The sequence below is a fragment of the Rhineura floridana genome, chromosome 2, assembly GCF_030035675.1.
Source record: "Rhineura floridana isolate rRhiFlo1 chromosome 2, rRhiFlo1.hap2, whole genome shotgun sequence".
In the NCBI taxonomy this organism is placed as follows: Eukaryota; Metazoa; Chordata; class Lepidosauria; order Squamata; family Rhineuridae; genus Rhineura; species Rhineura floridana.
In genome coordinates, this window is record NC_084481.1 from 142,435,208 (window position 1) to 142,456,369 (window position 21,162).

The 21,162-nt window shown below is 42.5% G+C and overlaps 1 protein-coding gene and 1 non-coding gene across 11 annotated transcripts in view; both read right to left on the reverse strand.

Annotated features, from left to right (window-relative positions):
- Positions 1 to 21,162, reverse strand: part of SHANK2 (SH3 and multiple ankyrin repeat domains 2) — a 655,745-nt gene that overhangs the window by 37,692 nt on the left and 596,891 nt on the right. For 9 of the 10 annotated variants that reach the window (XM_061610714.1, XM_061610713.1, XM_061610715.1 and 6 more), the window contains 3 exons: positions 19,116 to 19,246; positions 5,286 to 5,397; positions 832 to 3,244 (listed from right to left, as the gene is read on the reverse strand). In XM_061610714.1, the coding sequence (XP_061466698.1) occupies positions 832 to 3,244; positions 5,286 to 5,397; positions 19,116 to 19,246 (2,656 nt within the window). The remainder of the gene's footprint in view (positions 1 to 831; positions 3,245 to 5,285; positions 5,398 to 19,115; positions 19,247 to 21,162) is intronic. The other variant, XM_061610716.1, reaches the window with a different exon arrangement.
- LOC133378617 (U1 spliceosomal RNA) lies at positions 20,667 to 20,828 on the reverse strand. Its single transcript, XR_009761064.1, has one exon. It is a non-coding gene; the product is annotated as a U1 spliceosomal RNA (small nuclear RNA).

Here is a 21,162-nt window from a genome sequence, read left to right on the forward strand (position 1 = left end):
GGCAAATTGCAATGGAACTTTTGTTATCAAATAGAGGATATAATTTCATTGACTAAAAACAAAAAAGCAAGATTTTGGCTGAGATCTAAAAAGCCCCAGGTGTGAACAGAAGGAGATTCTACATGCACATGTAGGATTGCTGACTTCTCTCTCTTCCCCACCTCCAGCTGGATCCTCAGGAGTGGTCTTTTGGGGGGCAGGAGGGGGGGAGAGTGGAGGATTGCAGCAGGAAGAAGAAAAACATAGGTACATACATGGAACACCACATGTGGCCTTTGGATCTAAGCCTCTACCTTGTAAACCAAACATATATATCATAAATAAATGAATATTTTTTGTGGCCAATCACAAGTTTATACAGATTAAATACACAAAGTATTCAACTCTCTCTAAATAAGACTAAGCAAACAAACAACAACTTGAAATTAAACCAGGATTATAACTACTCAACTGCCATGTAAAGCCACTTTGCAACCTTTTCATTTACAGTAGAGATGCTATGGGCTAAAGAGTAAAACGCTTAGTAAGTACTCTCTCTATTAGGGATCCTAGAGAGAAGAGGTGACATTCTTAACTAATAGCATAGGAAAACGTACCACAAAACAATCCTTGTTTATATCATAAACAAGGAAGGGCAAAGGTGACCAACTGCATTATGCAATTAATCTCTTGTAGATGTTTAAGAACGTCAAAATTAATACTGGAGCATTAATACTATGCATTTTTACAGAAGATTAAATGGTATTTAAAACATTATTCATACCTGATGACAGCAAAGCTAATTTAAACTTATAAACAGTATACACTTAAAAATATTTTAGTTGCATTTACCTTGTACTAAGACTTGCTGTTTTTATTCCTGTAGGTGATTCCAATCCTTCCCCCGGCTTTGATGATTTCTCTCTGTTCATTTGCTGCAGGATTGAGTTCAATTCACTAATAACATTAGCCTTTGGGCCTGAGAGAACTGGGCTTTTAACTTCCGTTGCATCACCCCATAGCTTAGAGGTCCTTTGATGTATAACTTTAGCCATACTGGGCTGTGCGCTGATAGGAGGTGGGGGTGGGGCAGGTGGAGGAATAACAAAACTATCTACAGTTTCTTCAATTAGCGCATCCTTGTAAAGTGCATTGCTTTTGTTGATTATGGGCTTCATTTTTGGCTTGGGAGGTACTGGGGGCTTGTCCACCAGAAATGTTTGCCCATCTGCATAGACTGTACAAGTATCCAAGTTCTCACCACCTTCAGAGGACAAGGTAGAGATGCTGGACACAGTTGAGATAGTGCTGGTTGTCTCTAAGTGATGGTCACTACTGCTTCGACTGTCCACCTCTTCAATCCCAGAGTCAGTGACATTATCAAAATTTTCAGGGGGTGGTAAAAATGAGGCAGGCAAACAGTTTGAAAGACCCACTGGTTTCTTACTGTCTATTGAATCTGAGGGTTGAATGGGGTTAAATGAAGCAGGTGGAGTTCCATTTTTTCTCTGCTTGAGCAAGTCTGATAGTGCAGAGCCTGGAACTGAATGGTCATCAGGGATATCAAAACTGTTAGCAAATTCTAAAGGCGGTGGTAATGGCTCAGTAAAGATAAAATCTTCATCAAGATCGACAGATGCTAAAGGGGGTGGAGGGATACGGAATGGCAAAATGATTGGATCATCAACAGAGCCAACTGCTACCATAGTTTTACAAGGAGATGCAGGTGGCTCAGGCATGTCAGTTTCATCTAACCCACTTTCTGCTGTTTCTGTACTTTCTTGGGCCTCCGGTGGAGGCTTTCCAGTACCCACATCGGTCTCAGCACTTTCTTCTTCATTTTCAGGGGTGTCATTGGACTGTGCTGTGTCCACTGTATGAACCATGAGCAAACCAGCTGATTTCTGTTGTGAGGTGTCCACAATATTTATCAGCATATTCTTCTTTTCTTCAGGCCTCCTCTCTTTCACCATATCTGTTTCATATTTGTTCTCTGTCTCCTGCCTTCTTAGTGGACCACGTGGATTTTGCCTAGCAATTGTAGCAGTCACCGGAAATGCAGTTTCGATGTTGGACCTCATCTTTGTATCTATATAAAGGGGTTTATTAAGGTCTGCTTTGTCAGATTCTCCTCTTCCTGGAAGTTGCTGTGTTTGCTCTTTCATGGCTTTATCTCTAGCAGAAAGGGCAAGGGCTAAAGGTGAATTTGGATCCAGTAATTTCCCTGTGAGTGGATGAACATAGTTATCCATACTGGACATACCAGCATTCTGAGTTGCCAATGCACTATTTTCTGAACCCACTGATGTTTGGGTTGAAGAGTTTGGTGTCCTTGCATCACTTTGATTACTTGATTCACTGCTATTAAACATATTTTCAGACTCTCTAGGTGCTGGGATAGGAGATGGTGATACAAGTTGCCTAAAGTTGTCTTCATTACCAAACATTCCCTCATCGCTAAACTTAGACTGTCTCACACGTGGCGTTGGAGGCGTTAGCCCAACATCCTCATCTCCCAAATCTGTGGAAAGGAAAGCTGGAGAGTTACGCCTGGCTTCTAATCTTTTCTCCCTATCCCTCACTGCCCCTGCAATGGCTGCTGCAAATGGACTGCTGACAGTCAAGTTATCTTCAGGTCTGAGCTGTCCTGGTTGCTCTGAAGACTGTGGATCAATTTCCATGCTGCTTCCTTGACTACTTTTCCCACTACTGCTGGTAGATGGCTCTTTAACAATGATAGTTGGAATTGGAATAGAGCAGATTTTTTCTGGACTATCCTCAACATTAGATTGTTTCACTAGCATTCCCTTCCGTCTTGCTGGCTTGGCTGGGACATACACTGCTTTGCTTGCTATTTTTCCAACTTCACGGTATGGGTTCTCCGGCATCTGACCTCTCTTGTTTCTGAAGCTTGCCTGAGTTGAGGCATTTCTGCTATATAAGTCCTCAGAATCTAGAGAATAACGGTCCATCTCTCTCCGGTAATATATCCCTTTGTCCCTTATCACCGTCCCCATATTTTCAGATCTACCTGAAACAGCTATCTTTGAACCTGAATTCTGATTAAATGCAGGCTTAATTGTTCCATATATTCTAGACACTGGAGATTTAGGGGAGTTGTAAAGAGAAGGAGAAGGAGGTGGTGGTGATGGAGGTAAAGACTGTGGTGGAGGAGGGATATCTTCAGAGGTGTCTGGCATGGATAGACTTCTGGTAAATTTTAGCATGGGAGGAGCCAAAAATTGCCGTTCTTCCTCTGTTATCCCTTTAAAAAAATCACAAGCTACAATTTTTAAATTGCCCTTGAATTTTAATTAGCATCCATTGTCACTGGGTACAGCAAATACTTTATTACATATTACTATGCATGGTTTGCTTTTAGAATATGTCTGCACTAGATCTTAAGTTCATACTTTGGCTTGCCTCAGTGTCCCTATGCTGCTTTTTCATTATTTTCTTGTATAGTGTGCAATCAGTAGTGCATCCCTACAGTAGTGGGTTTTTTTAAGTGTGCATAAAAGAATGAAATATCAACCAAAATTGTGTAAGACTGGAAAAAGAAAGGAAGGGAAAACCTTTTAAAAAAAGCATGAGTCCATCCATTGGTGGGCATTTGTGAACAGGTGGCCATGCATGAAATAAGATAAAACAAAGTTTCTGCACTCTCAAAGAGGGTGAATTGAGAGGCATTGTGAATCATCTGGCAAATAAAAGATAAATAACACTGTAGTGTGATTGCTACTGGTTGTATGAGGTACTAGATTTCATGTTGGAAAGCTAGAAATAGAGCATTAATCAGGGCAGATCAGAGCATGAGGTACTGACTTCACATAATACATGTGGTATTTCATGGTACAAATACAAAAATGGCTGTTCCAAGATGCTCTCCGTACACAGACAATCTCTGAAGTAATTAATATAGCTGGCTTAATAAAAGGGACTATTTAGCTATGGACAGATTGCTGTTCCATGTTAAGTTCAGAGAATATACATTTCTTTCACTGGATACCCATAAATACTTCTATGCAGAGAGTTGCAAGAACGAAAACCACTGTTTTCATAAACAAAATAATATCTGATGAAGTTTACTGAAGATATATATAACTTGCTTATTTTATAACCAAATGCCTCTACAATAAAATGCATCAATATATATTTTCTTAAAGCTTGCTGTCATTATTTTGAACAAAAAATTCCATCTTATCACTATATAATTATAATCTATGTAGATTATAAAACATAGCTTTAAAAATGGAGGAATGATTTCATTTAAAACTAACCTCATAACTCTTATCAATATTGCCATTCTTTTATTATTCTTCTCCTTTTTATAGTAGGAATTTGGGCTTGTGATATAAAAAAATCTATACATGGTAATTAGAATTCTAAAACATTTAAAGATATGTAAGTGCAGCTGCTAGTGATTTAATAAACATATAATTTTAAAAATGTGAATTACATTTGGTTTGGATTTGACAGTACTAGATTGGGATACTCTGTTATTTATTCATTGAAAGGCACTTAGGGACAACTGGGTATGAGGTGACTAGATTAACTAGATCAGCTGAAGTGGTGAAGTATTGCTTAGAAATTCTGAATATTAAGTGGCTAATAAATACTTGAAACAAATAAATACTCAAGGGAAAAAAATATTACTAAAGGAATTTTATAGTGCGAACAGTATGAATTCCAGTTTTAATATTCATTCAAATTTACAAATAGACATTGGCCTGGTTTGCATGTTACATTAAATCATAGTTATCACCAACTATGGTTTAATGCAAATGAGTAGTATGCTGCTGCTACTGCAAGCTACTGAAATTGAAGACTTTTGGCCCTCCCTTGCTCCTGCTGTGCTCCCTGGAAACAACTGGCTTATGGTGTTGTCCAAACCCCAACTCATAATTTGGTTTCCCCAACCAAAGCATAACCAATAAACCAAAAAATAAACCTTGGCTTCTGCTCATGTTTGTTTAGAGAGAAATAAACTGACAGCCTAAGATAACAACCAAAACCATAGCTTGTCTCTTGGCAGCTGCAGGAGAGGGGGAGGAGCAAAATGCCTGAGATTTCTGCAGCATGCACCAGCATACTGTTTCCTCATATTAAACCATAATTTATTTTAACTATGGTTTAATGTGTGAACTAGGGTAGTGTGTTCTCATGTCATGGCCGTTTGATCAGGACTCAAAATTAATTAAAGAATAAACACATTTTAAGCAAACTGGGTCATGAATAAATGCATTTGAAGCAAACTAGGTGAAAACACTATAAACAATAGTTAAAAATAAAAGAAGCTATTTTACCTATTGATTTTTGCCTTCTCACTGTACCTCGTGGCACACCCAGAAATGGGCCTTGAGAACTCCCAGGTACTGTTGGTGGCATCACAGCAATCCCTTGTCTCTCATACATAGACTACAAAAAACAAACAAAAAAATAATTATACCTGAAGGCCCAAATATGTGGCATTTAAAGGTCTGTTTCATTTTCACATGGTTTACATGATACCTTGCAGCAACATGGTTCCATATCTTCATTGTTGCTTTTGTACCATTCCGTACGTATATTTCTAACTGTGTGGTTAGACCAGATTGCATGCTGGTGATCAGTGGGTCAGATATCAACAGTGTTGTTAGTAATGATATAATCTGGCCTAGTCAGATAGATTATATATTACTGAAGCAGTAACATCTGCCTTAGCTAGATGGACCCTCTACTGTGTGGTAGGAGCATGTTGCGTCCCCTTTAGCAACGAGGAGAACACAGCCAGACATAGGTTTATGGGTGAAGTAAGGCCACAACTTTATTGATAAGAGCAAGTAAAGCGGGGTTGGCATGGCAGTAGGGCCAGGATCCGCTTCATTCCGGCAGCCCATGCTGGAGGAATGCTGAATCAACCAACAAGCAGTTGGGAACTATCCTTGGGAGCTGGCCCGCTTTAGACCCAAGTGGGGTGTGAACCCAAGGCACCTGTGGTCCCACTGACCAACCAGTGGGAGGGGTTGTGAGCTGGATGAGGCGGCGCCCCTCCCGAGCTAGGCCATCGTGTACCCCCACTGGACTCTTTATGGAAGTCCCCCTGCCCAATGCCATTTCCGCATAAATTTGTGACAAATGAGTGAACGCCTAACAATTGCACAGTGAACCACTGAAGGATAGGCCAAAAAAACCTGCTCAACCATGCGGCCAGATTCATTGAGAGGAAAAATTCCTATCCAGCCGTCAACCACCAACCCAGTTAAACACAGGTCAGTGATGCCCTAAGACCGAAGGAGGGTGGGTGGGAAAGCCAGCACACGAAGAAAGAGGCCGGCTCACAGGAGACTGGGGCCTTTAAAGGCCCAGGTCTGGCTCCACTCCTTGGCTGCTCTCATGAGACTGCCCAGGATTGTGGGTGAGCAGGGTCATAGATGGGAGGATTCTAACTCCTCCCTCCCGTCGTTGCCTGGGGCGCGCTCCACTCCACAATTTGTTTATTTATTTATTTATTGTATTTATATACTGCCCCATAGCCAAAGCACTCTGGGCGGTTTACAGCAACCAAAAACATTAAAACAAATATACAAATTTAAAACACATCTTTTAAAAACAATTTAAAACACAATTAAAAATTTAAAACAAATGCCAAAATGCCTGGGAGAAGAGGAAAGTCTTGACCTGGCGCCGAAAAGATAACAGTGTTGGCGTCAGGCGCACCTCATCAGGAACAATTAGCGCCCCATGTGGAGGCTCGAGGCTTGTCTTACTACAATAGCATGGAAACATCTACAGAAGGCATTGGAGAAGTAGATGTTACCATTCAAAGTAATATATAAACTCAGCCTTGTTTTGATATTCAGTTTAAACAATCAGTGATGATTTGAAAAAAGGTCCATGCTATACTCTACAGCAGCCTTTCCCAACCAGTGTGCCTCCAGATGTTGTTGGACCACAACTCCCATCTTCCTGACCATTAGCAACGCTGGCTGAGGCTGATGGGAATTGTGGTCCAACAAGCAGGGGCGTCACTACCGGGGTGCGGATGGTGCGGCCCGCACCTGGGTGTCACCATGAGGGGGGTGACACCCAGAGCCACACCACTCCGTGCCATTGCCCGGCAAGGCTGCTCCAACTCATCGGAGGCAGGCGGGCAGGCAGACGAGACCGGGAGCATCATCGGTGGGGTGAGGGAGGCACACCGGCATTCCCAGGCCTTCTCCGTCTGGGTGCCCCTCTGGCGCATGCCCTCCCAGGGGCATGGATGGGGGGGCTGGTGTTGAGTGCGCACGCATGCGCGCACACACAACCCCAGCCACCTCATCCATGCCTCTGGGAGGGTGCACACCGGAGGTCCCCCCCCCCCGCACTCCCGCTAGTGACGCCGCTGCCAACAAGAACTGGAAGCACAATGGTTGGGAAAGGCTGCTCTACAATATCATTAGATCAATAATTTGAGACATCCAAAATATATGTTTCATCAGATATTTGGGAAACTGGAAGTGTTATTTCGATATTACACATAAGGAAACAGCAACATAAGGAATGCCTACTAAACTGGTGAATGAAGGTAGCTATGAATTTTAGTTATGGAGAGGGAAAGTATTCTTTTATATTTGTATACAACTGCAAAAGAGAAAGCAATTATTTATTCATCAAGGAAACAGAGTTTATTTCTTATAACTGTTATTCTTCAAGTCTGTACATGTTGGTCACATATGGATGACTCACTACTTGGCACAGGGCCGGCCCCAGGCATGCCGGGGCCCTTGGGAATCAGCTTGTCCTGGGCCCTAGTGTGTGCACACGTGCACACACATGGCCCTCCACGCCTCCTACCTGTCTCCTGTCTTTTACCATTGCCATTAACCAAGATGGCGGCCGCAGTTTCCCTAATGGGATGAATCCTCCACTGCCATCTTTGTTGATGGCACGCGTGCATCTATGCCATCAACTAAGATGGCGGCAGGTGCTTCAGTACCTTAGGGAAACCATGGGCGCCATCTTAATTAAGGGCAATGCTAAAAGGCAGGAGACAGGTAGGTGGGGTGAGGGAATGGCAGGCAGGTGGAAGCTGCCGCAGATTGCAGAAGGGGAGTGGAGGGGCTGCTGAGGAGCCCCCTATAGCTCCAGGGGCCCTCAGCCAGTGCCCCACCTGGCTGCCCTTTAGAACCGGCCCTGACTTGGCACAAAACCCTTTCAGAGCTGCATCAGGTGCCGCTAAAAGCCCCTCTCAACCACCTGCAGTTGCAGTGTTATATGGAGGTGGGAGAAAGATCTTTCCTTTTTAGTTCAGTGACACAACATCAAATCGTGACTTGTGCCCGAGATGTGTCAATTATACTGTATACCTTCCTACATCTCAGGGTAGGAATAAGGGGTATAAAGAAGTAAGCCCAAAGTGCTCTCTAAAAAGGATCACACAAAAATCGACAGGTTTTCAGCAATGGTAACCCGACAGGAGCTGAGAAAGGTCCGGTTCGGAATAAACCTCCCCCCTGGGATAAAAACCAAAGAAATGATGAAATTTTAAAAGGGGTAGGCCTAGAAGTAGGCATTGTGAGAGCAGGGGCACAGGATATAAATTCAGAAGAGCAAAATTACCACAGGCCAAACCACAAGTGCCAAAGACACTTGAAGAGAGACACTGCTTACAAGTGCCTGTACGCTAATGCTAGGAGCCTCCGAACCAAGATGGGAGAACTGGAGTGCTTGGTCTTAGAGAAGAGCATTGATATAGTGAGCATAACCAAGACCTGGTGGAATGGAGAAAACCAGTGGGATACGGTTATCCCTGGATATAAACTATATCGGAAGGACAGGGAAGGACGTATTGGTGGCAGAGTCGCTCTATACGTGAAAGAAGGCATTGAATCCAGCAAGCTCGAAACCCCAAAAGAGGCAGACTCCTCCACAGAATCGTTGTGGGTGGTGATACCGTGCCCCAGGAGGGACTTAATACTGGGAACGATCTATCGTCCCCCTGATCAAAATGCTCAGGGAGACCTTGAGATGAGATATGAAATTGAGGAAGCATCCAAACTAGGAAATGTGGTAGTAATGGGTGACTTCAACTACCCGGACATAGACTGGCTGCATATGTGTTCCAGTCATGACAAAGAAGCAAAGTTTCTAGATATTCTAAATGACTATTCCCTAGATCAGTTGGTCATGGAACCGACCAGAGGGACGGCAACCCTGGACTTAATCCTCAGTGTGGACCGGGACCTGGTGCGAGATGTAAGTGTTGTTGAACCGATTGGGAGCAGTGACCACAGTGCTATTAAATTAAACATACATGTAAATGGCCAATTGCCAAGAAAATCCAACACGGTCACATTGAGGAAACTTCACAAAAATGAGGGGATTGGTAAAAAGAAAGTTGAAAAACAAAGTCCAGAGGGTCACATCACTCAAAAATGCTTGGAAGTTGTTTAAAAACACTATATTAGAAGCTCAACTGGAGTGCATACCGCAGATCAGAAAAGGTACCGCCAGGGCCAAGAAGATGCCAGCATGGTTAACAAGCAAAGTCAAGGAAGCTCTTAGAGGCAAAAAGTCTTCCTTCAGAAAATGGAAGTCTTGTCCGAATGAAGAAAATAAAAAAGAACACAAACTCTGGCAAAAGAAATGCAAGAAGACAATAAGGCATGCTAAAAAAGAATTTGAGGAGCACATTGCTAAGAACATAAAAACCAACAACAAAAAATTCTATAAATACATTCAAAGCAGGAGACCATCTAGGGAGACGATTGGACCCTTGGATGATAAGGGAGTCAAAGGTGTACTAAAGAACGATAAGGAGATTGCAGAGAAGCTAAATGAATTCTTTGCATCTGTCTTCACAGTGGAAGATATAGGGCAGATCCCTGAACCTGAACTAACATTTGCAGGAAGGGATTCTGAGGAACTGAGACAAATAGTGGTAACGAGAGAGGAAGTTCTAAGCTTAATGGACAATATAAAAACTGACAAATCACCGGGCCCGGATGGCATCCACCCGAGAGTTCTCAAAGAACTCAAAGGTGAAATTGCTGATCTGCTAACTAAAATATGTAACTTGTCCCTCGGGTCCTCCTCCATGCCTGAGGACTGGAAAGTGGCAAATGTAACGCCAATCTTCAAAAAGGGATCCAGAGGGGATCCCGGAAATTACAGGCCAGTTAGCTTAACTTCTGTCCCTGGAAAACTGGTAGAAAGTATGATTAAAGCTAGATTAACTAAGCACATAGAAGAACAAGCCTTGCTGAAGCAGAGCCAGCATGGCTTCTGCAAGGGAAAGTCCTGTCTCAGTAACCTATTAGAATTCTTTGAGAGTGTCAACAAGCATATAGATAGAGGTGATCCAGTGGACATAGTGTACTTAGACTTTCAAAAAGCGTTTGACAAGGTACCTCACCAAAGACTTCTGAGGAAGCTTAGCAGTCATGGAATAAGAGGAGAGGTCCTCTTGTGGATAAGGAATTGGTTAAGAAGCAGAAAGCAGAGAGTAGGAATAAACGGACAGTTCTCCCAATGGAGGGCTGTAGAAAGTGGAGTCCCTCAAGGATCGGTATTGGGACCTGTACTTTTCAACTTGTTCATTAATGACCTAGAATTAGGAGTGAGCAGTGAAGTGGCCAAGTTTGCTGACGACACTAAATTGTTCAGGGTTGTTAAAACAAAAAGGGATTGCGAAGAGCTCCAAAAAGACCTCTCCAAACTGAGTGAATGGGCGGAAAAATGGCAAATGCAATTCAATATAAACAAGTGTAAAATTATGCATATTGGAGCAAAAAATCTGAATTTCACATATACGCTCATGGGGTCTGAACTGGCGGTGACCGACCAGGAGAGAGACCTCGGGGTTGTAGTGGACAGCACGATGAAAATGTCGACCCAGTGTGCGGCAGCTGTGAAAAAGGCAAATTCCATGCTAGCGATAATTAGGAAAGGTATTGAAAATAAAACAGCCGATATCATAATGCCATTGTATAAATCTATGGTGCGGCCGCATTTGGAATACTGTGTACAGTTCTGGTCGCCTCATCTCAAAAAGGATATTATAGAGTTGGAAAAGGTTCAGAAGAGGGCAACCAGAATGATCAAGGGGATGGAGCGACTCCCTTACGAGGAAAGGTTGCAGCATTTGGGGCTTTTTAGTTTAGAGAAAAGACGGGTCAGAGGAGACATGATAGAAGTGTATAAAATTATGCATGGCATTGAGAAAATGGATAGAGAAAAGTTCTTCTCCCTCTCTCATAATACTAGAACTCGTGGACATTCAAAGAAGCTGAATGTTGGAAGATTCAGGACAGACAAAAGGAAGTACTTCTTTACTCAGCGCATAGTTAAACTATGGAATTTGCTCCCACAAGATGCAGTAATGGCCACCAGCTTGGATGGCTTTAAAAGAAGATTAGACAAATTCATGGAGGACAGGGCTATCAATGGCTACTAGCCTTGATGCCTGTGCTCTGCCACCCTAGTCAGAGGCAGCATGCTTCTGAAAACCAGTTGCCGGAAGCCTCAGGAGGGGAGAGTGTTCTTGCACTCGGGTCCTGCTTGCGGGCTTCCCCCAGGCACCTGGTTGGCCATTGTGAGAACAGGATGCTGGACTAGATGGGCCAGTGGCCTGATCCAGCAGGCTCTTCTTATGTGCTTAGCGTTTCTGTTTGCTGCCTTGGGCTTCTGCTGGGAGGAAGGGCGGGATATAAATCAAATAATAAATAAATAAATAAATAAATAAATAAATAAATAAATAAATAAATAAAGTCTTTGTTCTGGACTCTGGATCTCATGTCCCTTCTTTCTTTTTTAAAAAACTTAATTAAAAAAATAGCTTTGCTTACAGGTTGGCTGGATGCACAGCACTATCAGCGCCAGTGAGACCCACCTACCCACCTTTGCCCAGAGACTCATGCAATCGCTGCATGGTGACTAGAGAGAGAGAGAGGCCGTGTTAGATGTTGGAAAATATTTGTTTTAGTTTTAATATGTACAAAAGCAGTAGATTGTGGGAAGGGTAAGGGCCCAAGCCACATACAGTGTATTGAGACCAGAAAATCCTGTTGGCACCCTATAGCTCAGAGTAAGTTGTGACAGCAAGGCACAGAATTTGTGTTTTTCTTCCTGAAAGTTGACCACAGTTTGCAATAATTAGGAAAGGTATTGAAAATAAAACAGCCGATATCATCATGCCGTTGTATAAATCTATGGTGCGGCCGCATTTGGAATACTGTGTACAGTTCTGGTCGCCTCATCTCAAAAAGGATATTATAGAGTTGGAAAAGGTTCAGAAGAGGGCAACCAGAATAATCAAGGGGATGGAGCGACTTGCTCCCACAAGATGCAGTAATGGCCACCAGCTTGGATGGCTTTAAAAGAAGATTAGAAAATTCATGGAGGACAGGGCTATCAATGGCTGCTAGGCATGATGGCTGTGCTCTGCCACCCTAGTCAGAGGCAGCATGCTTCTGAAAACCAGTTGCCGGAAGCCTCAGGAGGGGAGAGTGTTCTTGCACTCGGGTCCTGCTTGCGGGCTTCCCCCAGGCACCTGGTTGGCCACTGTGAGAACAGGATGCTGGACTAGATGGGCCACTGGCCTGATCCAGCAGGCTCTTCTTATGTTCTTATGTTCTTATGTTGCTATGAACAATCTCTTTTTTTTTCTTTAAGAAAAAAAGCACAAGTATATTGTTAAATTCCTACGTCCCCTTGCCAGGTACGGTGCCTTGAGGAAAGTTACAGAAATTGAGGTCAAACCCACAGAGGATTGGCCAGGTGGTACCAGGTGTTGGATAAGACTCTAGCACAGGACGATAGACTCTTTCTCTTCAATGAATGCAGGTAGAGCAGAAATTTGTCAGGTCTCTCTCCTCATGCTAGCCCTGTATGCCTGTTCTTGCTTGTGACTTGGTATGTGCCCCTTGTGTTGGCACTGAGCAAAGACCCAAATCTCCCTTGATTTAAGAAAGTTTACAAGTGCACCCAAGAATAAGCAGGAAAAGGGAATACTCTAGAATCAATAATAGGCAAGAAACCTTGCAGTTTAAGAACGTACCTATAGCCAGCAGGGAAACTGGGCAGCTCTAGTGAATGCACCAGGGGAGCAGGAGACCTGACCTCCTCTCTGAGATATTGTACTGCCCTACAAATTTGTCAAAATGCAAACACAATTTGGGTTGGCCTTTCACAGTCCAATCCACTTGCTGTGTAGCTTGGAAGAATTTAGTAACATGTGCCTCAGTGGTGGCAACACCTGCCATCTCCAAAGATGGAGAATTACATTTTTGTATGTTTGTTGGTGTTCTTACTTTGCACCTTGTCAGGGAGATCATTTCATAATTTGTGGCCCACCACTGAGAAGGACCTCTCTCTTGTTGCCAGCCCCCCAGCTTCCCTCCTAGTAGGCACCCGGAGAAGGGCCTTAGATGTTGAGCGTAGTGTATGGGTGGGTTCATGTCGGGAGAGGCGGTCCATCAGGTATTGTGGTCCTAAACCGTGTAAGGCTTTATAGATTAAAACCAGCACCTTGAATCGAGCTCGGAAATATACAGGAAGCCAATGCAAACAGGCCAGAATCGGTTTTATGTGTTTGAACCGTCTGGTCCCTGTTACCAATCTGGCCACTGCATTTTGCACAAGCTGCAGCTTCCGAACCGTCTTCAAAGGCAGCCCCACGTAGAGCGCATTGCAGTAATCTAACTTGGAGGTTACCAGAGCATGGACAACTGAAGCCAGGTTATCCCTGTCCAGATGGGGGAGTAGCTGGGCCACCAACTGAAGTTAGTAGAAGGAACTCTGTGCCACCGAGGCTACTTGAGCCTCAAGTGACAGAGATGGTTCTAGGAGAACCCCTAAGCTACGAACCTGCTCCTTCAGGGGGAGTGCAACCCCATCCAGGACAGGTTGGACATTCACCATCCGGTCAGAAGAACCACCCACTAGTAGCATCTCAGTCTTGCCTGGCTTGAACCTCAGTTTATTAGCCCTCATCCAGTCCATTGTCACAGCCAGGCACTGGTTCAGCACATTGACAGCCTCACCTGAAGATGAAAAGACGAAATAGAGCTGCGTGTCATCAGCCTACTGATGGCAATGCACTCCAAAGGTCTGGATGACTGCACCCAACGGTTTCATGCAGAACAGCATGGGGGACAGAACTGAGCCCTGTGGATCTCCATACTGGAGAGTCCAGGGTGCCGAGCAATGTTCCCCAAGCACCACCTTCTGGAGACGACCTGCCAAGTAGGAGCGGAACCATCGCCATGCAATCCCTCCCACTCCCAACTCAGCCAGTCTTCCCAGGAGGATACCATGGTTGATGGTACTGAAAGCCGCTGAGAGATCAAGGAGAATCAACAGAGTCACAGTCCCCCTGTCTCTCTCCCGACAGAGGTCATCATACATGGCAACCAAGGCTGTTTCCATGCCAAAACCAGGCCTGAAACCCAACTGAAATGGATCCAGATAATTGGTCTCATCCAAGAGTGTCTGGAGCTGGCCTGCCACCGCTCATTCAAGGATCTTGCCCAGGAATGGAACATTTGCTACCGGCCTATAGTTATTAAGATTTTCTGGGTCCAGGGAGGGTCTCTTCAGGAGTGGTCTCAATACCGCCTCTTTCAGGCAGCCAGGGACCACCCCCTCTCGCAGAGAGGCATTAATCACTTCCCTGGCCCAGCCGGCTGTTCCATCCCTGCTAGTTTTTATTAGCCAAGAAGGCAAGGATCCAGCACAGAAGTGGTTGCATGAACCTGTCCAAGCACCTTGTCAATGTCCTCAGGCTGTACCAACTGAAACTCATCCAAGAAATCGGACAAGGCTGTGCTCTGGATACCCCGCTTGATTCATCTGTTGTAACACTGGCGTCTAAGTCCTGACAGATGCTAAAGATTTTATCCTGGAAGTGCCTAGCAAATTCATTACAGCAGGCCTCAGATGGTTCTACCATGTCCTTGGGCCAGTGTGTAATAGCCCCCGGACAATTCTGAAGAGCTCCGCTGGGAGGCAGATTGACGATTTGATAGTGGCAGCAAAGTATTGTTTTTTTTGCTGCCCTCACTGCCCCTAAATACAGCTTACCATAGGCACTTACCAGTTTGTAACTGCATCCACCAGGAGTTTGTCTCCATCTGCACTCAAGCCGTCTCCTATATTGTTTCATCGCTCTCAGCTCTGGGGTATACCATGGAGCCATATGAGCTCTACACAGGAAAGGGCGCTCAGGTGCAATTATGCCAACCGCCCGGGTCATTTCTGTATTCCACAGTTTAACCAGGGTTTCAACAGGAGTGCCAGCCCTATCAGCCAGAAAACTCCCCAACTCCTTTGGAAACCATCCAGATCCATTTGTCTCTGGGGGGCAGACCAGCTTAATAGGTCCCCCACCCTTGCAGAGGGGAAAAGCCGCTGTAAGTCTAAACTTCAGCAAGCAGTGATCTGTCCATGACAGAGGGACTGGTGTAAGTCCCCCCACATTCAGATCACCACCTGCACGTTTTTAATGTCTCCATACCTTAAATATTTAGCACTCAAATGGTATGTTTTTGACTTTATGACCTTCGACATGCCCCTTCCCTGAATGTATTCCGCCAAGCTTTGAAGACCTGGCTCTTCAGACAGGCCTTTGGGACTTACGGGGAGGGTTAAATTTTTACGACGAATAGCCTACTACTCTGTACTGGAACTGTTTTATTGTTTTATTGTTATATTGTATTTTATGATGTATTTTATTATGATGTAATGTATTGTTGTTAAATTGTACGTCGCCTAGAGTGGCCATTGGCCAGATAGGCGACCCACAAATTAAATTATTATTATTATTATTTATGTTTTATGTTTCTGGTTGTATTGTTATTTGGAGTTAAATAAACCTGGGTTCATATGTAGTGTTAATTCAAACCATGGTTTAATTCCAGGTAGTGCAGCAGCAGAAGGACCAGAGCAGCAGTTAAGTGACTGCAGTTTTCTAAATGGCAACAGTACACTTGCTCATCCATGCTAAGCCAGAGTTTGACTTAGCATTATGTGCAAACCAGCCTACTGTGACAAGGCTTCAAAACACGTAAGGACAGAATCAGCACACTCATGCAACGGAGTGTGAGGATATTCTGAGAATATTTTCAGAAACAATGCTAAATGCAGCACTCCAACAGTTATCCAGCTGTTAACTGTTAACAGATAACTGGTAAGACGGGTGATCACACAAAGTTATGTGAGAGAACTATACGCACAGCTAGAAATTTCTTTTAGGTTTCCACTGCAGTGGCTCACACTGCTGAATTTGCAAGCACTTTCCAATTTAAGATGCAACCTACCTCCTCAGCACTGCAAGTGGCCATGGGGGAAATCTCTTCCATGGTTTTCTGCCACACACACAGAGAGAGTTTTACTGTGTGAACCAATAAAAGTTCACAAATTTTTCATTTTAATGATAGATTTGGGACTGTCCTCTAGTTCAGAAGCTAGACTCAGTTCTTTTCTAAACAAACAAACAAACCACACACAAAACTTACACATTTATAAACCTCCACCGAAAGAAGGATATGGCACATCTAAAGAAAGGTTTGTTTTTTAAAACTAAAAGGTACAAAATGCTTTATGGAGGAAGCAGACAAACTGGGATTTTAGGTGAGAAGATATGACCACTGAAGAACATAAACTAATTTTATAACACATAAGTAGCGTGTAGAGAATAATAGGAAAATGATTGTTTCAGATGAACAGTAATAACATATCAACTATGAATAGTTACCTATCAAAACTGATAGTCAGCAGGGGAGGAACCTTAACTCAGTGGCAGAGAACCTGCTTTGCATGCAGAAGGGCCCCTGTTCAACCCCCTGCTTCTCCAGGCAGGGCTGGGAGAGAACCCTAGTGAAATCTTGGACAGCCACTGTCATTCAGTGCAGACAACACTGAGCTAGACGGACTAATGATCTGACCCAGTATAAGGCAGTATCACATGTACCTATTCAACAAAGTGAATTACTTCTTATAAGAATCACCCCATGGAACTCATTCCCAAAGGTACTATGATGCCAATTATTACTAACAGGAAGATGTACCAGTGGCCATGATAAGCAAAAACGGCAGCTTTCATTTTCACAGTGCCATAGTTAGTTCTACATGTTGTAGTGGCCCCTATCCAGAATTGCCACAAACTTACATTGACTGCACTGCTTGGGTAACCTGTGCTGCAAGCTGGCCAGTCCCATTCACCGTGATTATATTTGGCCAACTGTTTTGTCTTCAATATATCTCTCCTCCTCTAAATGCTTTCTAAATCTGCTTATTTATTCCAAAAGAGAAAAACAGAGTATCAATTCAAGAAATTTCCTGTTGTCTGCTTCAGGCTTCCAAGTAATGGTGGAACCAACCAAATAGCGTATACAGACTCTGCAAAAAGCCTGAGCATTTGAAAAACCAAATAAAGAGTTCCATAGGTGTGAAGCAACCATCAAGAATGTCTTTCTACATACATCTCCTTGCCCTTCAGATCTGGAGACAAGTGACATACTCATAAGGTATCAGCAAGAATATGTGGCAGGATATAAAGATAAAAGTGTATTTATGTTATCTGAATTAAGTTCAGGATAACAACAGGGAACCAATATACGTCCTGATGTACCAGAAAACTACTGTAAGTGATGTCCTGCCATGTCCTGCACCACTTACACCCTCTGAACAATCTTTTAGGAAAGCTTGAAACTGAATGCAGTGCAGAGACCAAATCTTGTGGCTACAAATAGTTTTTTTTCATATTTTAGGAGCTCTTTCTTTAAACTAACAAATCAGAATTATGTGTCTACCTCCAGATTCCAAAAGTGTTGTGGGGTAAAAGGCTTTTGGAGGCAACAGAGAGCAGCCACAAGTAGATGTTTCTAAAGAACGAATAAGTGGTTTTGTAAATAATAACAAGAACTACACGACGGTGATGATGATGGTTATGTGACACCTTCAGGTAAAAGCTCTCAAGAGATTATAAACACTTACCTGTCCCTCCCCTTCCTGGGATTAGCAAATTCAATAAAGGCTTTATAAACATGTGCCTCAAGCACCTAAAAATCACAGGATCCACAAGATACAATTTCACCTGTCACTTTGTAAATTGTGACTGAAGGAGATGAAAGAGATAAATCCCTAACCCAAAACTTACTGAAAAAGGAAAACTCAAGACTAGGTAGAAGAGAATCAATGCCAAAGCTGAGCAACACAATCAAAGGCACTTAAATCCAACAACAGCAGGTGAGCCTTGCATTTCTACCTGCCTCAAGTGGGGGATATCAAGAGTAGCTGATGTACACAACCTACAGAAGGCAGAGCCTCCCAGCCTTCATTCTTGGTATCCCAAACTAAGAGCTTCTTAAGTCGCATCAAACAAGAATGAGAGTGTTTGCAGTGTTGTAGGTGGCAATTGTCATTCTGGACAAAAAGTATTTCTTGGTTTAAACAGACATAGCCAAAATAGAAAGTCAACGTTTCTGGCATGAAGGGAAACTTCATATTGCACTGAACCAGAGCTTGGAAAAGTTACTTTTTTGAACTACAGCTCCCATCAGCCTAATCCAGTGGCCATGTTGCGTAGGGCTGATGGGAGTCGTAGTTCAAAAAAGTAACTTTTCCAAGCTCTGCACTGAACAATGGATTAAATATAGGAAGAGGTTCAAGCTCATTGCTTGTGATTCTTGGACAATTCCTGAATCAATATTTAGATCTATTTCATATCTAGATATACTCCTATTGCACAATATAATAAATCATGAACAATAATAATTGAATAATTTCAAACCAAGCTTACTTCAGAAGTAAACCATTAAAGGGCATTTGAATCTGAATACCACTGTATGGATCCAGTAGAATAAGATACAACAAAGATGTAATTTTACAGATCATGGAAGTCTAATATATCACATTTATACAGAGGTGCCTCCCTCTGATTTCAATGGGGCTGATTACAAATTAAGGTTTCATAGGATGCTAAGTCAATTCCTTACAATGAGGAGTCTCATTGCAGAAGAAGATCATGGGCACAAGTCAGAATAATTGAGGATGAGGGTACAAAAAGAAAAACAATATAAAAGTTTGGAGGATTATCCTATACTATTAGAAATCTGGAAATATCTTAATTAGATCACAACTCTAAGTATATTTATTACAGCCACTGTACTCACATTCATATCTGTAGCTGAGGGAAAGCATCTGCTAGAAGGTCGCTGTTTAATTGTTGCCACTCTTGAGTCCATGGCTGCATTGTCTGGAATTCTTGATGGCTTGGAAACTGGTACTATTTCATCAATTTTATCTGTAACACAGAAGTATTTGCTAAAATAAATCTAATTTGTCCAAAGACTGAAAATCTAAATAATGCAATGTTAAATAGTTTAACTTTTTAAAAAGATGCAAAGAAAAAGGGGATTTTGGCAATTTAACAAGGCAATGCTTGAGCATCGTAAGTCGTGCAAGCCGAGCACTTTTATTGCTGCTGCATAACATGCATGCTTTAATTTTAGCCTGCATGCATTTAATGTTTACTTAGTGTGACTCGAAAAACAATCCTCTTCTTCAAACCTTCAAAATGTGAAGGGAAAATATCTATATAGAAATGGAAAGAAAACCTTTAGAAATTTTACACCTGTAGAGCACTATTCCACACAGCAGACACTAGAATTTTAATGAAATTTTAGACAATAATAGGTATTTTAAGTGCTCTTGATGCTATTACTTTGTAACCTGCTCCTCATGTCAGGCTATTAAACAAAATGACCTGGCACAGCACTTTTTTTAGTCTCTTAAATATGCAAGTGCTTTAATTTTTTTACTGACTTCTAAGTTAAATGAATCGTATTTAGGCCTAATGAGTCAATTTTCAAATCTTCATTAGAAACTTTGCTACAAGCCTGGCAATTAATATCTCAGGTCTGATTCTCATGGCTACATTATTAGTAGTCAACTACTTTCTTACAGTCTAGAGTTTAATTTTCCTGCATTTGCCTATAAGGAAGTAGTCATGGAACATTTCCATTACAGACTTAGATTGTGTTACGGTTTGCCACAAATCTTCAGTGTGTGTTGGGTGATGACTATTGAACTGCAATCTGGAAGACATCGTATGACCACTTCACTATGGACAAAAGATAGGAAAACTAATATGAGCTGGATAAATGAAAGTAGCCCATTATGGACAAAGTCATGGGGAGAATCAGCCCTCAATTTTAAGTGCACTATAGAGACCAACTGCATAAATTTAATCTCTACCCCTTTGTAGAACAGAAAAATTTGGATCCAATAGGCACAATGTGGAACACACCAGATTACAAATACAAACCAAAACGGAAGCAACTGATACAAGTGATTATTTTTTAAGATGCAAGAGGAATGTTCAAATCTAGAGTTAGACTGCAACTGGATTATAGCATTACAATGGGTTTTACTATTCTCTTTGTATTAATGTTGAAACTGAGGCACTTTATTGATCTCAGATCACACATTCATTCTCTGCACTTATTGTAGGAGTCATATACTGTAATAAATAGTCCTATATTCTTTATTTGCCACACCTTCACTATCAATGTTTAGACCATGCAATCAGATTAATTATATGCCCTATTCACAGATGCATTTTAAAAAACATTTATAATATAATAAAATTAGTAAAATGTTCCTCCTAACCATAGGGCTCTGGATAGAAAGCATATATGCATATATAAAAAGTTGTATAACAGCTAGAAAAGACTCCATTGCCCACCAATTACCACCAATTATGCAGTCGAGTTTCCCACCTTTGGGGAAATTGCAGGGGTGAGCACACCCAGAGTGCAAAGGATGAGCCTCACCCTGGGAAAACCTTCTTCATGATCAAGGTATCTCCCCTGCCAGGTAAGACAGCATATTCCCCAGCTAATTTTTCTAGAATTAAATATGGAAACTGCTTTAGGAAGAAAGAAAGACTAGTTCATTAGTTACCAACTCAATACAGCCACTTAAATTTTCTACAGGCAATTCCGCCCATGCAAAGTGTTGGAATTAGAGACTGGAATTAGACACAAAGAGCATATTCAACCCCCAAGAGTGTGGTTTAGAATGGCATATTGGAAAAGGAAAATGGCTTTTAATGTAGCACTTCTAGTTAAATGCAGAGATGCATCCTGATCCAGAGCCCCATGCGTGCTGCAATGTGCACAAGGAGCCCCTGCATGTCTGGGTTTCTCAGTTCGCTGC